General features: G+C 45.9%; 1 protein-coding gene across 1 annotated transcript in view; it reads right to left on the bottom strand.

The window, feature by feature from the left end:
* Nucleotides 1–1591: 1591 nt before the first annotated feature.
* The window catches only part of LAMB1 (laminin subunit beta 1), a 40656-nt gene continuing 27035 nt past the window's right edge, over nucleotides 1592–15212 (bottom strand). Inside the window, exons 24-33 of the mRNA XM_068669750.1 lie at nucleotides 12374–12743; nucleotides 10638–10822; nucleotides 9125–9366; nucleotides 7047–7250; nucleotides 6529–6673; nucleotides 5564–5771; nucleotides 5196–5337; nucleotides 4203–4379; nucleotides 2833–2992; nucleotides 1592–1936 (exon numbers count right to left, since the gene is read on the bottom strand). Of these exons, the coding sequence (XP_068525851.1) occupies nucleotides 1800–1936; nucleotides 2833–2992; nucleotides 4203–4379; nucleotides 5196–5337; nucleotides 5564–5771; nucleotides 6529–6673; nucleotides 7047–7250; nucleotides 9125–9366; nucleotides 10638–10822; nucleotides 12374–12743 (1970 nt within the window). The 3' untranslated portion in view covers nucleotides 1592–1799. The remainder of the gene's footprint in view (nucleotides 1937–2832; nucleotides 2993–4202; nucleotides 4380–5195; nucleotides 5338–5563; nucleotides 5772–6528; nucleotides 6674–7046; nucleotides 7251–9124; nucleotides 9367–10637; nucleotides 10823–12373; nucleotides 12744–15212) is intronic.

The raw sequence follows: 15212 nt of genomic DNA, 5'->3' as shown, positions 1-15212 counted from the left end.
TTTGAAAAGTAAATAGGAATCAACTAGGGTCTTTTAAGCTCATCACCAGGCTAAGAGATGATGCACTGTATCCTTGAATTAGAGGAGCAAGTGAATTAATGTGAAATCTCCTTTCAGGTGGGTGTTAGTAGGAAGCTGCTGAAATAAAGCAAAGGTAAGAACAGAATGAGGGAGGGAGAACCTGATTCTCCTCGTAGATCTAGGCATCTCAGAATCACTTTTCCTGTGGGTAAATTCTATCAAGTGTTCATCCGGCACTTTGTAAGTTCTAACTCACTTTTTGTAAGTTCCCTACTCTCTAAGAAATACTCCTGTGCACTTCCCCCCTCTCACCCAATAATTGTGGCAGTTTTTGGCAGTCTTCCTGTGGTTCAGCCTTCGGATTCATCAGTTACAAATTCTTGTATGTTGTTTTGTTCTTCATACATTTTTGGAGTTTGGAACACTTTGGTACAATTTCAGTAGCAGTCTTCAGAGATTTGTTTCCCAGACACTCGAAAATAAAATTTAAGGCCTGGGGTTGTTACGGTATTGTTACTTCCCAATATCATTTCTGCTCTAGTTAAATATACCAAAAGTGCTTGTAGAGACAGAAATAAGTCTGAATATTGCAAAGTTTACAGATCTTATTTTTAACAGCTGTTAAATATACCGTCAGTGACGTAGCGTGTGATGCTGCTGTGGTAATCAATTCCTGTTCTGGATTTTTTTTATTCTAGTGTCTGTATCTGTGAAGGTTGGATTATTTAAATGTGCTGCTCTCCAGTTTCCATAGGTGGCGCTGTAATTCTGCTGTAGTTGCCCTGACCAGCTTCTGCTGACAGTCAAGGTGAGCTAAATTGTTGATCAAAGAACATATCCAAATACATTTCTCAGGTCGGAGTTAGCAGTCAGGATATGTAAAAGCCTGCTGCAGCTGAGGATGCTAACTTGCACATAGGTTAGTTAATACTGCAGACCAATTACTACACTTACTATGTGGTTGGCTGAAGGTACACTGTGCTGTAGTAAGTTTGAACTTACTACATATAAAGTGCAGTTTATATGAGCTGGATATCACTCTTGCACTTCAAAAAAGAAAGTCTTATTTGTGTTATGTTAAGCACAAGCTGCTCTTAGGGAGATTCAGTGTGCTGCTTTAAGAGTCTGTGTACAACTCCTTAACTGCTTCACATTAAGTGCCCTATGAACTTGGTAGCTTTTTTTCTAGAGAGTCTTGATCCTCCAGTGATGGTTTATCACATAAATGTGATTTGCAGAACGTAAACCAGTTACCCCTTCAGTGCTGACCTCTCAAATCAAGAAGTATTTCTTGATTTGATATAATTTAAACTTGTTTTAAGCCTAAATGGATATTCAGAGGTTAAATATTCCTTGTGCAGTAAGTAGTAGGGTATAAATGCTAGCAAACCCCACAAAGATGGTATTTCTTCTTTCAGTACTAACTGTTCTGAGTTATCATGCGTAGTTGGAACCAATATTAGATCTCTAGCTATTCTAAAAACAAGACTTGCAGAACCTAAAGGATTAATTGATTTACCATTTCAGCTACTGAAAATAACAAGGAACTTAGTGAGTCATACCAGGTACATACAGTGATACAAAAGTACTGTTTATTTTCAATGTCAAAAAGTTACTTGTCTTTGGTTCTGTGACTTAAAAGTCAATATAAAACCTGTTCACTTTATCAGGTCTTAGTGTAATGTCAAAAAAAAAAAAAACCAAACAAACACTAGTGTAATACTTATTAAAAAAAAAAAAAAAGCCCCATCCTGAACGTACGCATTTTCTGCTCCCATTTATAAGCAAGTGCTGTAAACAGCAACTTTCTGGCTGATTGTCTGTAAGAGGGAGCGAACCGTCTCTTCCAGCTCCACCAGCTGCTTGGCTTTGTCTTCGAGAACTTTTTGATTGTTTTCATACGTATTTTCCAAGTCTGTCGGCAAAGGAAGAGGAAAAACAGTGTAATTAGGTATGTTTTAATGCAGTAAAATATAAACCATAGCTGTTAGGGGTAAACTACCTCAGGATTATTTTCTTGTGGAAGAAAATCTGACAAAAAAAATAGCAAAGGCTGGAATGGCATTTTTTGTTTCCTTAATATTGGGACATAAAGCAATGTGGAAGTTATTTTCTGTAAGTGGAAAAGGTATACTTTGATTCAAGTTGAAAATAACTGCCATTTTTGTGTTGACCTGAAATATCTTGATTATGACAAGCCAAAACTATTCAGTGATTCATTTTAATTGTGCAGGAGTGACTAAGGGGAAGAGTAGGTTCCTGGACTGGCAAAAACAGGAGGAAAACTCAGCTTCCTCCCTGGCAGTTACGGGCAGGCTGCCCCCTCCTGCTTCAGCCGACTTTAAGTGGCAATTGTAAAAGTTAAATTCTTCTGTAAACTGCAACTTCTGTATCCTAATTGCCTTTTATTTCAACCGCATTCCAGGGTGGGGGAAGGGGAATGCTGTTTGAAGATGGTGTTGTGGGTAGTCTGTCAAGAAGTGGGCTGCTTTTAGTGTTGCCAGATGGGTTAGTCCTCATCCTAATCATGGTAGCTACATTTTAATTCCACCCTGTAAGGATTCTTTGAGCACTGAGAGGTGCCATACCAAAAGTTTGTGTCTCACTGTAAGTTTTAGCTCTTCTTTTTAATACAAATCTTTGATTCAAGACTTATGTTGTGTCCCTAAGAATAAGAAAAGCCATTCAGACCTCAGCAACAAAGAATTAATTTCCTTTTTCTTTTCCTGTTGCTGATGAATACTTGGTTTAACAGCATGCTAGTACTTTGTATTCTTAAAGTAAGGACTTGCCTGCTCAGAACAGCCTTACCTTTGAGCAGCTGGAGTTTGCTGTTTGCTTGAGCCAGCAGGGCTTTAGCTTCATCTTGCAACATGTCAGCTTTCCTCCTAGCGCTGGCCGACTCCTCTGTCTTCTTGGCAATGAGCTCCTCCACCGTTTTGTACTTGCTGTTCAGCTCGGTGTTGAGGACCTGTTGTTCCAGATGCAAACACAAGATGGAGCCGCTCAAAAGACAACGCAAGGGGAGTTGCTCGATATTCGGGGTAAGCAGAGCACACAGGCTGTTAGCTCAGGTAACAAAGGCAGAAACAAGGTTGGGGTATGTCCTGCTTAATACTCAAGGTTTTAAGAGCTGGCACGAAGACTGAGTTGCCCTCTTGCAGATCTGTGGCAATTCTACAGCTTCAATACTTGGCAAGGATTTACAGGATTCAGTTACACAGTTGTGTAACTCGTGGAAGCTATGGCCCCTAGCACAGCTGAGGTTAAGGAACTGGCCATGCTCCTGGTTAAATGTATGTGTTTAGGGAGGAACAACCTTGCTGCCCTTTCAGTAAGAAGAGAGCAGCTGCCTGGTTTGCGTAGGTGAACGTGCTGGAAAAGACATCAGGTTGGCTTCTCAGCTGTGTTTTTTTTCTCTGTGAGGTTAAGGAGTACTAGCACCCAGATGAATTCAACTAGCAAGCAAGTTCACGTTCTGCAGCAGTGCTGGGAGTCTCTTGGGTTTACTTGACAGCCACCTGAAATACTACTTAGTGTGTGGAAATAACTGATTTGGTAGATAATGTGTCCCTGTCTTGACAGAAAACCTCTCTCTCTTGAGACTGGTGGGCTAATTCCAGCCAAAAGATTGCGGGAATTAAACTTCCTTTGGCAGAGTTGTCAACTGTTTGGTTAACATTCTTTTGGTATTACGAAGGTGTAGAGCAGACACTGGGAGTGCCTGCATATGGTCAGAGTGAATTTTGCATCTCTGATATTTAGAAATGAGACTGGTTTGATATTGAGCTAAGGAATTTTTTCTTTGCCATTTGATTCTGTATATGCCAAACTTTGATTTGTTTAGCCTGAACATCACTGCAGAAACAAAAATATAGATGGGGAAAAAAAGCCAATGTATTTGTGGCAGATAGCGAAGCAGAGAGACAGAACCAAATGTATGAAAAGCTGACAGTGCGACAGCAAGATGTGTTTTATGCAACTCTTCTAGAAACTGATAACTTCCTAATACTTCTATTTGTATTTGGCACCAAAATGAGTAAAAGCAGGTATCTGTGGTAAGTGCATTAAGCACTCTTTTTGTCCTCAGTACTTGGCCAGTGACTGAAGTAATGTTCCCCTGCACAGACCTGGGGTGTGTTTTACTGGCTTTTCTTTAGCATTTTTCCCAATCTCCTCACCTGCTTAACTTCTTCAGCATTTTGTTTTGCAGTGCCAGCTTTTTCTTCTATCTTGTCCGCGTTCACTGAATTTGTAGCAGCCTTTTGCTTCAGATCTTCAACGCTCCTCTCTAGCTCAAACAGACGTAAAGTGGCGTTGTTCAGCGTTTCTTCAGATGCTGCATTTTCAGATTCAATCTAACAGAAGGAGGGACAAAGATATGCTTTCAAAAGTTTCTAAATATAACACAAAAACTTTCTGAGTAAGCCCCGATCAACTAACTAGGTCACGTCCATAGATCTGATATAAAGAGTGTTCCAGTTTCATTAAAAATGGACAACTGAAGTCAGGGTGAAAAAAAACACTGCTTGAAGATCAGGTGTATAGAGGGCTGCAAAAGCATTACAGAACCTCTTAAAAAATGACTCGATTGTATTACACGTGCAAGAATTGCCTAATCTGCAAACAGAACTTCACGAGTTCATTATTAAATGATAGTGTTAAATGGCTGAAGCTGCCTGTCTCTAAGCTAGCCACACTTCATGGGTATAGATATTGCTCTCATGAGACCAGGGTACAGAGTTAAAGTCTAAAAATACATTATCTGATGAGACTACAGCAATTACCACTTCAGTACAGCATTAGTTTTCTTAGTCCCCTGCTGCAGTGGATGCCAGTGCTAGATAGCACGGTTCTGCCAACACACTACAACAAACAACAATGGGGTCGACGTGTATGACTTTGTAGAGATCTTGGCACACCTGCTGTGTTAGAGAAAACCCTAAGAAAAAGGCTTTTCTCACTCCCATCCATACTTTATGCCACTGGAGTCAAATCAGCAGGCTTGTAGCTCCCTAATCCTCTAGTTATGAATGGTTTAGATTCATTTTAAGTGCAATCTTTTATTTGTAGTACCCAAGAGCCTTGCCTAGACACCCTTACATCAGTTTCAGATGTGTTGCTGTTTCTGTATCGTAAGAGAAAAAAAACTTGGAAATAAGGAAATAACTTACTGAGGTCAGCAGATCTTGGGTTCCTTTAATATCTTCATCAGCTTGTTTTATGGCTTTTTCAGCTGCATTTTGTGCCTTTTCAGCTTCTTCTAGTGCTGCTTTCACCATGTCTGCAGTGACTTTAACATCTGTTGCACCTTTGCTGTGGAACAAAGCTATGTTAACACTAAAAACTCTACTTTGGTACAGGGAAAAGCACTAGTCATACACTGCAAAGGGCTATTTTTGCCCTTTAGTGAAGGAATGGGGAATCAACCTTGGGGTAAGGTAAACTGCATTTCCTGATAGTGAAATCAAAGCCTCATTCCAGTTCCAATGACACCATTGGGTGTCATTGAAGACACCCAATACAGAACAAAGTTACATACCTTGCTTTTTTAGCTTCTTCCAGTAGCATTTCTGCTCTGGCAATGTCTCCAGCGCTCTGCTGTAGAATGACTTCAACATCAGAAAGGCTTTCCACGCGCTCACGGATGTCCTCTGTCAGGGCTTGTAGCTGCTGGGGAGTGCTTGGCATCTCCATGTTGAGGACTTCGTTAGCCACTGCCTCGATGCTGTCCAGGTCAGCACTGTCTTCTACAAGACGCGCACACATGACAAAGATGTGAGTAAAGGCTTTGAACTGTCAAGTCTCAGTACTCCAATTCTCATCCATCTGCTCCCTCAAGAAACAAAATAATGGAAAAAATCTTTCTCCCCAAGACTAGCAGCAAATCAAGATGTAAAAACCGCTTCCTTAGGGTAAAACTTCCCTCTGAGAAGAGGCCCAGCCAGCGCGTAGGCCCTGCTGGCATCGCTCTTGGAAGCCTTTTGAAGATCTCAGTGATTAGCTACACCATGCTGGGGCTGGGGGAAGGGGATGTGGGCCCACAGGAGAGGAAGCCAACAGCTGTGCATAAATGTAATTGTGCTACCAGTACACAGCCCTGTGCAAACAGAGAAGGAACGGGTTTGCCATGCTGCCACTCATTAGCGAACAAGGGCCTCATTTAACCTTTACTGCTTTCTTGCAGGCAGATAACCTCACCGTTTCTGACTTTCCTCCCCTTTAATAGTACCATGTGTCTTTCCAGCCAGAGCTTATGAACAGACTTGGCAAGCTACAGCCGTACAATGCTCTCAGCTGAAATGAACACAACAAAGTACTACAGATTGGCCTCGTTTTCCTATTGTCTTGGTTTTCTGTTTCCAGATTTCATCATACCCATTAAATCTGGCTGAAAGGAGCAGGGGATGACAGCTATTGCATTACCCTGTGGAGGATGATTTAAAAATAAAGACAGTTTTCACCAATGAAGAATTGAAGTAGGTAATATAAGTGTAAGGTTTTTACGCATTAGGAAGTCTCTGATCTGTTTAATGAGATTTCTCAGATCTTCATTGCTTCTGTCCACTTGCTCTTTTGTAGCATTGGTTTTGAGCAAAACTTCTTGTGCGTTTTGTTTGGCTTCGTCAGCTCTCTGCTTTGCTTCAGAAACCTGGAGAGAATGAAATGGAAGGCTTGAATGCATATTGGCTTCTGCTTTAAGGCCTGTTTTACAACAAAAAATTCTCCTGGAGTCAGAGGTAACAGTAATGAGAAATGCTTCGTCTCATAAAACTCACAGAACACTTTTAAAAGCTGGCCCTGATCCACACCACCAATGCTAGTTTAAACAACTCAAGCTAATGTTTAGAGTTACGCATGAAGCTTTACTTTAGCGAGCTCCCTTTCTGAGTGGGATGATGTTACGCAACCAGAAGGAATATTCTGCACTAAGCCAGGCACATACTTTGTCAATTAGTGCCTAAACTTGTGTTACAATTAGGAGATTTTTTGGGGGTATTGTAACAATGGATTCTGCGTATTACCATTCGGGAGAGTTGCTCAACTTCTGCTAAGGCGCTGAGAATGTCTCTGTCAAAGTCCATGGCTTTCTGCCAGGCGTTGTGTGCCACGGTCACCAGCCCCTTGCAGCCAGGTCCTCCGCACTTCTTCTGCCCGTCATCGCTCCGGCAGTTCAAGCCGCCGCACTCGGACTCAGCACAAGAGGCTCCTGCGGGGGTGCCACACGTCTGCAGCAGACAGAGGAGACAAGTGCAACAGTCCCAGCTTTATTCCCATCGCTGAGCTGTGAGGGTGATGAATAGGATGCTGCTCTGCCATTGTTCCTACCCCTTCCAAGTAGGGCCTCAAGTACCAAAGCAAAGGAAGCTGAAGGAGAGCAGCATCAAGTCCATACCAGCACAATATTAATCCTTGTTCTGTGCCCCTTCCACTCCTTCCTGCCTTAACTGGGTAACAACCAGCTAGCTCCCAGCTGCTGAAGTAAAGGGAGGGTAGGAGGGAAGCTTTGCTTTCATTGTCCTCTTCTGCCAAATATCATCTTGAACTGGAAAGCTGCCTTTGGGCTTTGATTTCAAGCTGGAAGCTACCCCTGCCTGTATTCCTTTTGTTTGAAGCTGGTCTTCACTACTCTTGGAGGAAAAACTGACCGTCCCAAGCAGCTTTTTAAAAGGAAGAACGTATTCTGTGCAGCATAGTGTTTTTTTTTCTTTGGAAAAAGGAGAAGATAAAACAGTAAGAAGCTGAAATGCTCCAAGCTGAACAGGAAAACTTTTTTTTTTACCTCTCTTGAAAAGCTGTTCCCTTCCCAGCCATGAAGTGTTTGCTCTGGTTTCATCTTTCCATAATAACTTCCAATTTATGACTTGTGTCAATGAAGTGTTCCCAAAGAAGGTATCAGGTTTGACTTTTTAAGCAAAACTACTTCAGTCAGCAGATTTTACTGGGAATATCCACTGCTTGGGCAATGAAATCACTTAAAAGCTGTAGCCAGGTGGCAAATTGGAAAATTCCCCGTTCCTGTGAGGTACTTTTCCCTTTCCACCACCCTCCTTACGCCAAATGATAGTTGCTAACTGACACGTACTTTGCAGCCTCAAATCTCACTGGGAAAACCAAGTGAGCTGCAGCTGGCTCCTGTGAAGTGTAAATGATTCCCTCTTACCTGCTTGGCATGCAACCCCGCAGTAGCTAGAAAGCAAACTTTTTTTGGCATCCTGTGATTACACCTCCGAGCAACTCCGTGTTTACTGCCTCGATAAACATCTACCCCAGCCTTTCAGTCCTCAAGAACGCATTAGGCAGGAATGCAGGGCAAGGGAAGCTTAAACAAAAAGCTGCCTCTTTCTTCCCCTCCCAAGAAAAAAGGCCGGGTGGGGTGACTGCAGTTGTAAAGGACCGGGGACAATTCCCTGTGTGAAGACCTCATCCCCACACACAGGGCTGGCCCTGCCCCGAGGAGTTAATGAGCTCTCCCCTCCAGTCGGGACTTCAGGCGGGATTGTTCTCTGAATGCAGCTGCCTGGCTTCAAAGGGAAACCCAGAGAACACCCTGCCTCTCCCAGAAAAAGCCATCCTCGGTCGTATTTACAGATGAGCAGGCAGCTTCAACACAGACCGTGCCCTTTGGATTCCAGCTCCCTGCAAGTGCTGCTCTGCCCCAAGCAGGAGGATGGGAGCGTGGCGGTACCCAGGAGGGCAGCCCTGCCGTGTGCTCTGGGAAACTGCAAAATGAAGAAAGCAAGCGTGTGAGCTAAGGCTTAAGAGGCTGGCTCTCAGTCCACTGGACTTGCTGAACTTTGCTGCACTTGAGAGCTCTGCCCACAGCAAAGGCATTTGGCTTAGGAGGTGAGGAAAAGATGGATGCTCTCTCAGGGCTGGGGTGAAGTAAGAGGGAGAACATGAAGGCCTGCTGCCTGAAAGCCCATAGGTGTCTCAGAGCCCACAGAATACCTCAAAATCAGTGAAATGTGTGTGTTTCAGCAACAAACAGTGTCTTTCACACTGTCCAGCTCTGAACAGCTTTTCCCTGCCTGTCACTTCCTCGAAAAACCCAATTTTACTTTCGCTGTGGGTTTTCTACCAGCACATCCTAGCTGTGTACCTTTGTTGACATGTCGGCGAGATCCAGGCTTTGCAGTTTGCCTGCGAGTTCATCCAGGAGGCGAGAGTGCTCCTCTTGCTTAGCCTTGAACTGGGCCTCCTTCTCCTTGATTAAGTCTTCCACTTCCTGCCGCGTTTGTGCTGACAGCTCCACGGCACTATCGGGGTGGACAGTGGAAGCATTGACCCTTTCCTCTGCCTCCAGGGACATCTGGAAATACTTGGTGATGCTGTCCAGGGCTCCTGCAGGAATCAGACAGAGCTGCTCATAAATCTGTTAACTAACACCAAATAATTTGTGTCATGGAGGTGGGCAGACGCACAGCTGGGTCAGCAAGCTGAGCAGCACCTTAAAGCAACCACAGCCTCCACAGCTGTGGTCAGTGCTGTTGTAAAGGGGACAGAATTTGGCCTGGCTTTAAAAAAAAATCCTTTTTTGCCTGGTTGAAAGTGTGTCAAATTTGCTGGATTTTAAAGTTAAGCAGTTCTCTGACCCCAGGGATTGACTGAACTCTGCTCGTGCTGAGGGCAAAGGGAGCCCCAGCCTTTTAGGTTCACAGGGCACCAATCTGTTTCCTAGGGATTCACCTATGCCATTCGCTCTTGTTGCTTGCCCTAGGATGTCTGGCTCACAGTCGCTGCTTGGAAACCAGTCGGAGCTTTCCCAAGAAACAACTTTTTGATGAAAGATCCTGATTTCTGTAAGCGTTAGTTTTGGACAACTACTGGAGAGGCCCTGAGAGGGTGTGAGGGACCCCACGGGGCAGCCATGCTCTGTACCTCAGGGCAGCCTTCTTCCACAGAATGCCACAAGCCAGGGACTCCCTGGTTTTTACATCTTTTGCCACACTGGGTGAAATCCCACATTCACCAGAAACAATCCCAGACTACCTGCGAAGCTGCAAATGTACATTTCTGTGTATATATAGATATATGTGTGTATACTTTGTTCAAATGTGTTTTAAGTTGCAATTAAGTCAGCTTTGGAAGCTTCCCAATAACTTCGTGATTTGCCTCTTTCCCCAGCCAGCTTTGATTCTGTGGTGGGGGTTTGGCACTTCATCATGCCAATGGGTACACCAGGCTTGGGTGCCTTGGAAGAATGGGGCTCTTTTATGGTGTGCCCCTAAAGACACGGGTAGTTTTTCAAGCCGTTTCAAGCAATTTCACAGCCTGGGGAGAGCAAACGAAACGTGCAGGTGTATCTTGGAATCAGCCTCGCTTTCAGCTGTTGTGCCTCATCTAAAATGCTTTAATTAAAGTCTGAAAGTCTAAGTTCTTGTGCCCCAAGAACTTGAGCCAGCTTCACAATACACAAGAGGGAGAGAAAGAAGGGGTGAGGGGGCAAAACAAAGCTCCTGCTGCATCAGCAACTCGGCTAACGCACGGGGAGAAGCTGCCCTCCTAAGAGCTGACTTTATTACGCGTTAGAAGATTAACCCGGTATTTAAAACCGTGCACTAATTAAATCTTCAGCCACCCCACTGCTTTCTTCCCCTCCCTGCGCCACTTACCCCGCACATCAGAGATCTTGATGAACTCTAGCTGCTCTGCAAGCTCTTTCACGACACGGTCTAGGCTTTTGGCATCTGTCTCCAGCGCGCTCAGGTCACTGTCCGAGCTGTTGCTCTTCTCTGCTAAGGTTGACAGGCTTTCTTCTAAGTCAGCTATCTTAACCGTAACATCTGCTGTCAGCTTCCTGGAAAACAGAGCAGCAGGACTTACCGGGGGAGGAGGGAAGGTTGTGATTCTGTGTTGTGAGCCCCAGTGCTTGCCTTCAGTGAAGAGTAACAGCGAGAGCTGGGCCACGCTTCTCCCACGGCAGGCCCTGTCCTCCCTCCGTGGAGCCAGAAGTGATTTGTAGCAACATGCCTACCTAGAGTACTGTTTTGTTTCCTTTATCACACAAAACTACTTTTTAATCTACAGCACGTTTATAAACTCAAAGCACCAAACAGCTGCTTTGTGTAAGATTAACTGGAGGCAGATTCCAGAGGGCTGCTGTAATGCTGTGGTATCATGGCAACTGCACAGGTCAAAGTTGACTACTATGATCCATACATAATTTGCTTCTCATCCCACACAGCTACAAATGCAGTTTTGATTACTACGAGCTCATGGGACAGATTTGAACTTTGGGAAGGAGGGGGGAAAGCCTGTTTTAATACAATGGATCCTTTTAACTCCTCCATAAAGATCTCTCCTCACCAGCTGCTTCTCTAGGACTAAGAAGGAAAACCTCCTGCAGTCAGCCTCAGCGAGCAGGTCTCAGCTGGTGGGATAACCCTAAAAGGAAAGGCAAACGCACGATCCAAGGCAGAGCTGCTGCAGAACAGAGCTGGGCATTGGAAGCTGTTCCCATCCGTGGTGATCCCACCATCCCCAGTTATTCCTCCCTCTGAAGGAATCGGGCAGTGTTTAATCTTTACAGTCGGTGTACATCCTTTGATAGCAGCCTGCTGCTTTCCAGCGGTCCTCAAGCCCAATCCTTCCTCAAGAGGAAGAACAAGAGCAGACACAAGCAGATGTTAGGGAGAAGCAGCTCCTTGGCTGCTCTCAGCTCCCTCGGTACTCAGAGCCCAACCCCAGCTCTGCAGCTGGAGGGGGGGAGTTGCAGGGCACGGCGTATCCCTAATTGAGACATTTGTGCTTTAATCCTCTCCCCTTTGCTCCGTGCAGTCCCCTTGCAGTGCATAAGCAAGCCTGGAACGGTTGCACAGCTGCCTGATGTGCAAAAGCCCAAACTGCCTTCTTTAGTACACCTACCTTTAAAAGAAAAAGCGGGGCTTTTACTGTGAGAAGAACGGAGACGAGAGCTGTTAGAAAGCTGGTGCTCCCCTCACCCCAGGCTTGGAAGTTTCCAGCTCATCGGCTCCATAGGGAAATCCAGGAATTTAATCTCTCCCCCTTGCTCCTCTCACACAATAGCAGTGTTTGGCCTTTGCCCCAGGGGAGCGCAAGGCAAGCGTGCATGGCTGGCTGGCAATCGGCTGCGCAGCGGGAGCGGGGACGCCCCTGCCAGGGCACGCTGCCCATGCTGCTCCTGCCTTCCCCGACCAGGTTTGTGCCCAGGGGAGGGAAGCTCCACGTGGCGAGGTGCTCCCCAGCACCAGGAGCCGTGGTGTACCTCAGCAGGGTGTCCTCAAGCCCAGTGTGGGAACAACATCAGCCACTCTGCTGCATCCCAGCTCCTTGGTGTTCCCTCTCCTCCCCAAGCTGGATTTAGCCCCGTAACACCCACTGCACTCACTCTGCTTCCTCAAAGAGATTCCCGATGTTCTTCAGGGGCTCGGCGGCCGGGTTCTGAGCAATGATGGTTTTAATCTCCCCGAGCTTCTCCTCCAGGGTGCTGAGCGTCTGCTGGTACGGCCCAGTGACCCCGGTGATTTTCAGGGCGTTAGCCCTGTCCAGGAACTGCTGGGTCCTGTTAGCCAGCTCGCCGATGACCACGTCCCAGAGGGCGAAGCACTGGTGGCAGGGCACGCAGTCGGGGAAGAAGCCCGAGTAGCCCCGGGAGCACTTGTCGCAGCGCGGCCCCTCCACCCCCTCGTTGCAGATGCACTGCCCCGTGGCGCGATCGCACTGCGGGGTCTGGATGCCGCGGGGGTTGCAGTCGCACGCTGCCAGGAGAAAAAAGGCACAGGTGAGAGTGGCAGGGAGACAAAATGAACGAAAACGGCTGTAATGTGGTGAAACGAGAGTGGAAACGGGCTGTGGCTGGGTTACAGTCAGCTAATTATGGATGTGCTGGGTATGGGGGAACCAGGATGGGCTGAAAGGGGTGGGACAGGGCAGTAACTAGAGCAGAGCAGGAGGGCCTGGCTTGCACCTCTTAGAAATGGGCACAGTATGGATTCATCCTGCAAAGCTGACAGCAACCGAAGACAGGGACCCCAGTTAGAGAATCAGTAGGGCAAGGCCTCCCAGGCAGGAAAAGAAATGGCAGGCAGGCACACAGCAGGGGGTTTAAGAGCAAAACCTGAGTGAAAGGGGAAAGCGAACAAGGAACAACCATCCTCTGCAGAGCTCCATACTGCAGGATACTATGGGTGCTAAAATTGAGGTGGTTTCAAAGAACATGACAAATCCATGGACTAACATCCCTTCAGAGATCTTCTACACAAAGGCACGGGGCCTGGCACACAGGACATGCTCCTACCATGGGTGTTGGGTGAATATTCAGGGGAGAAATGTGAATGCAACCCCGACAGCGTACACAGAGAAGCATCAGGGAGCCTGGGCTGATGTTTGGAGAACAGGAAAGACATGTAAAAATCAGGCAGAAAGCTGCAAAATGAAGAACGAGGTCACGGGCAGCCCTGCCTGACTGTATGGATGAGTAAAGCCCTCCCCTGTGGGTGTGAGCCCTACTACTCATTGCTCAGCCCCCTCAGGTGTCAATGAGGCTGATTAACAGGTTTTTGGTAAATTAATTCACACTGTTAGCACCCCAGTTGGTATTTACACCTTCCTGAAAGGTATTTTCATTCTTATTTTAGTTTTAGTTTGCAACTGCGAACACCTGCCTATCTCCTTGTGCTATCAGGCGAGACCCAGGGGCTCCTGGTGCCTGCCAAGTTAGAGGGATAATGTTTGAGCAACAGCTTTTTTAACGAGCTTTTTGGGAGACCGATGCACTTCTTTGGCACCAGCCTGCACGAAGAGAAGTTACTCAATTAATTCCTGAAGCCCAGTCGTTTCCAGCAGCCCTCTGAAGAATAAGAGAGGCCTTGCAAACGCACAGATCGTCCGCTTCTCCTGGTGGTACAGTAAAAACGAGGCAGGCCAGGCACACATTCCTCTGACGGGGAGAGGATCGGTGCCTGATAAAAGCCTTCGCTTACACATCCATTTACCAGGCATCCCTGGAGGAGGTTAATGGCTCCAAGCGGCCCATAAATCAAGTCGCACACCCCAAGCACATGCCCCCATTGGAAAAGGGCACAGCACAAAGCCGTTCTCAAGCTTGGGCATTGTTTGCTTCGATGTCAGCCCACGGTGGTGGTCTTGGGTTCAAGAAGTGCACAAAGAGCCTGGGCAGAACAAATGGGCCCTCAGCAAAATGACTTTTCTTGTACAGCCTGAATACGATCGGCCAGAGACAAAAATAACTTCTGCTGCCTGCACGATTGAGCAAAATGGGCCTTTGTTCTTCGAGCTATACCCTGACACAAGAGATTGTTTTTCCTTTACATCCAGAGTGCTTTAAGTAGTCAGCTCGCCCTGGAATATGTTCCCTGCAGGCAAACTGCGAAGTTCCTGTTGGAAGGAGGTCAGTTAACCCTGCTGTCAGCCAACGGGGCCCGCGCCACAATGATGGATTGTCCAAATTCCGCTGCGCAGAGAGGGGCTGAGCGACGTGTGGGTTTTCTCAAAGGGGCCGAGACCCGATCAAGTTACACGAATCCTTGCTGCTGGCAAACGAGCTCGCTGTATTTACTTGTGGATTTAAAAAGCTTAAAGTGGAAAGAAAAAACCACCACATTTTGGTAATTCTATTCCTGAATACCTGCATGTTCGGGAAAGGCAGACCCAGCTTTGGTAACATTGACATGGTAATGGGGATTACAGAATCTCTGCAGCCACAAAATGCTGGGCACGAGGAGAGGAGCATTTAGGCACTAGCTCATTTGCAAAGTCAAAACTCCATGGCTGCCTGTTGGGAGGTGATAGAAGGGAAAGAAGTAATTTATCCCAAATACAGCAGAGCAGCTGGGAGAATTACACTTCTGGAGTTCTACGAAATGTCTGAACTGAGCTTTGTGGGACCCACGAGAAAATTACACAAGGCGGAAAGAAACATTACTATGGGTTATTTCCTCATTTTGGGATTCTGCATCAAGCCCAGAAGCAAGCACTGCTGGCTCTGAGTTAGTCCAGCTGTGTGAATGCAACATATATATATATATATATATATATATATATATATATATATATATATATATATATATATATATATGTATATATGTATATATGTATATATGTATATATATAAAGAAAGCTTTCAAAAGCACTGGATGTCCTCTTTTTCATGATCTGCCCAAGACATAAACCACGCACAAGACCAGCTTTCAAAATAAAAGGTAGAA

This window comes from Anas acuta, chromosome 1, assembly GCF_963932015.1.
Source record: "Anas acuta chromosome 1, bAnaAcu1.1, whole genome shotgun sequence".
Taxonomy (NCBI): domain Eukaryota; kingdom Metazoa; phylum Chordata; class Aves; order Anseriformes; family Anatidae; genus Anas; species Anas acuta.
Note: the sequence above shows the minus strand (reverse complement) of the source record. Positions and strands in the feature narration are given on the sequence as shown.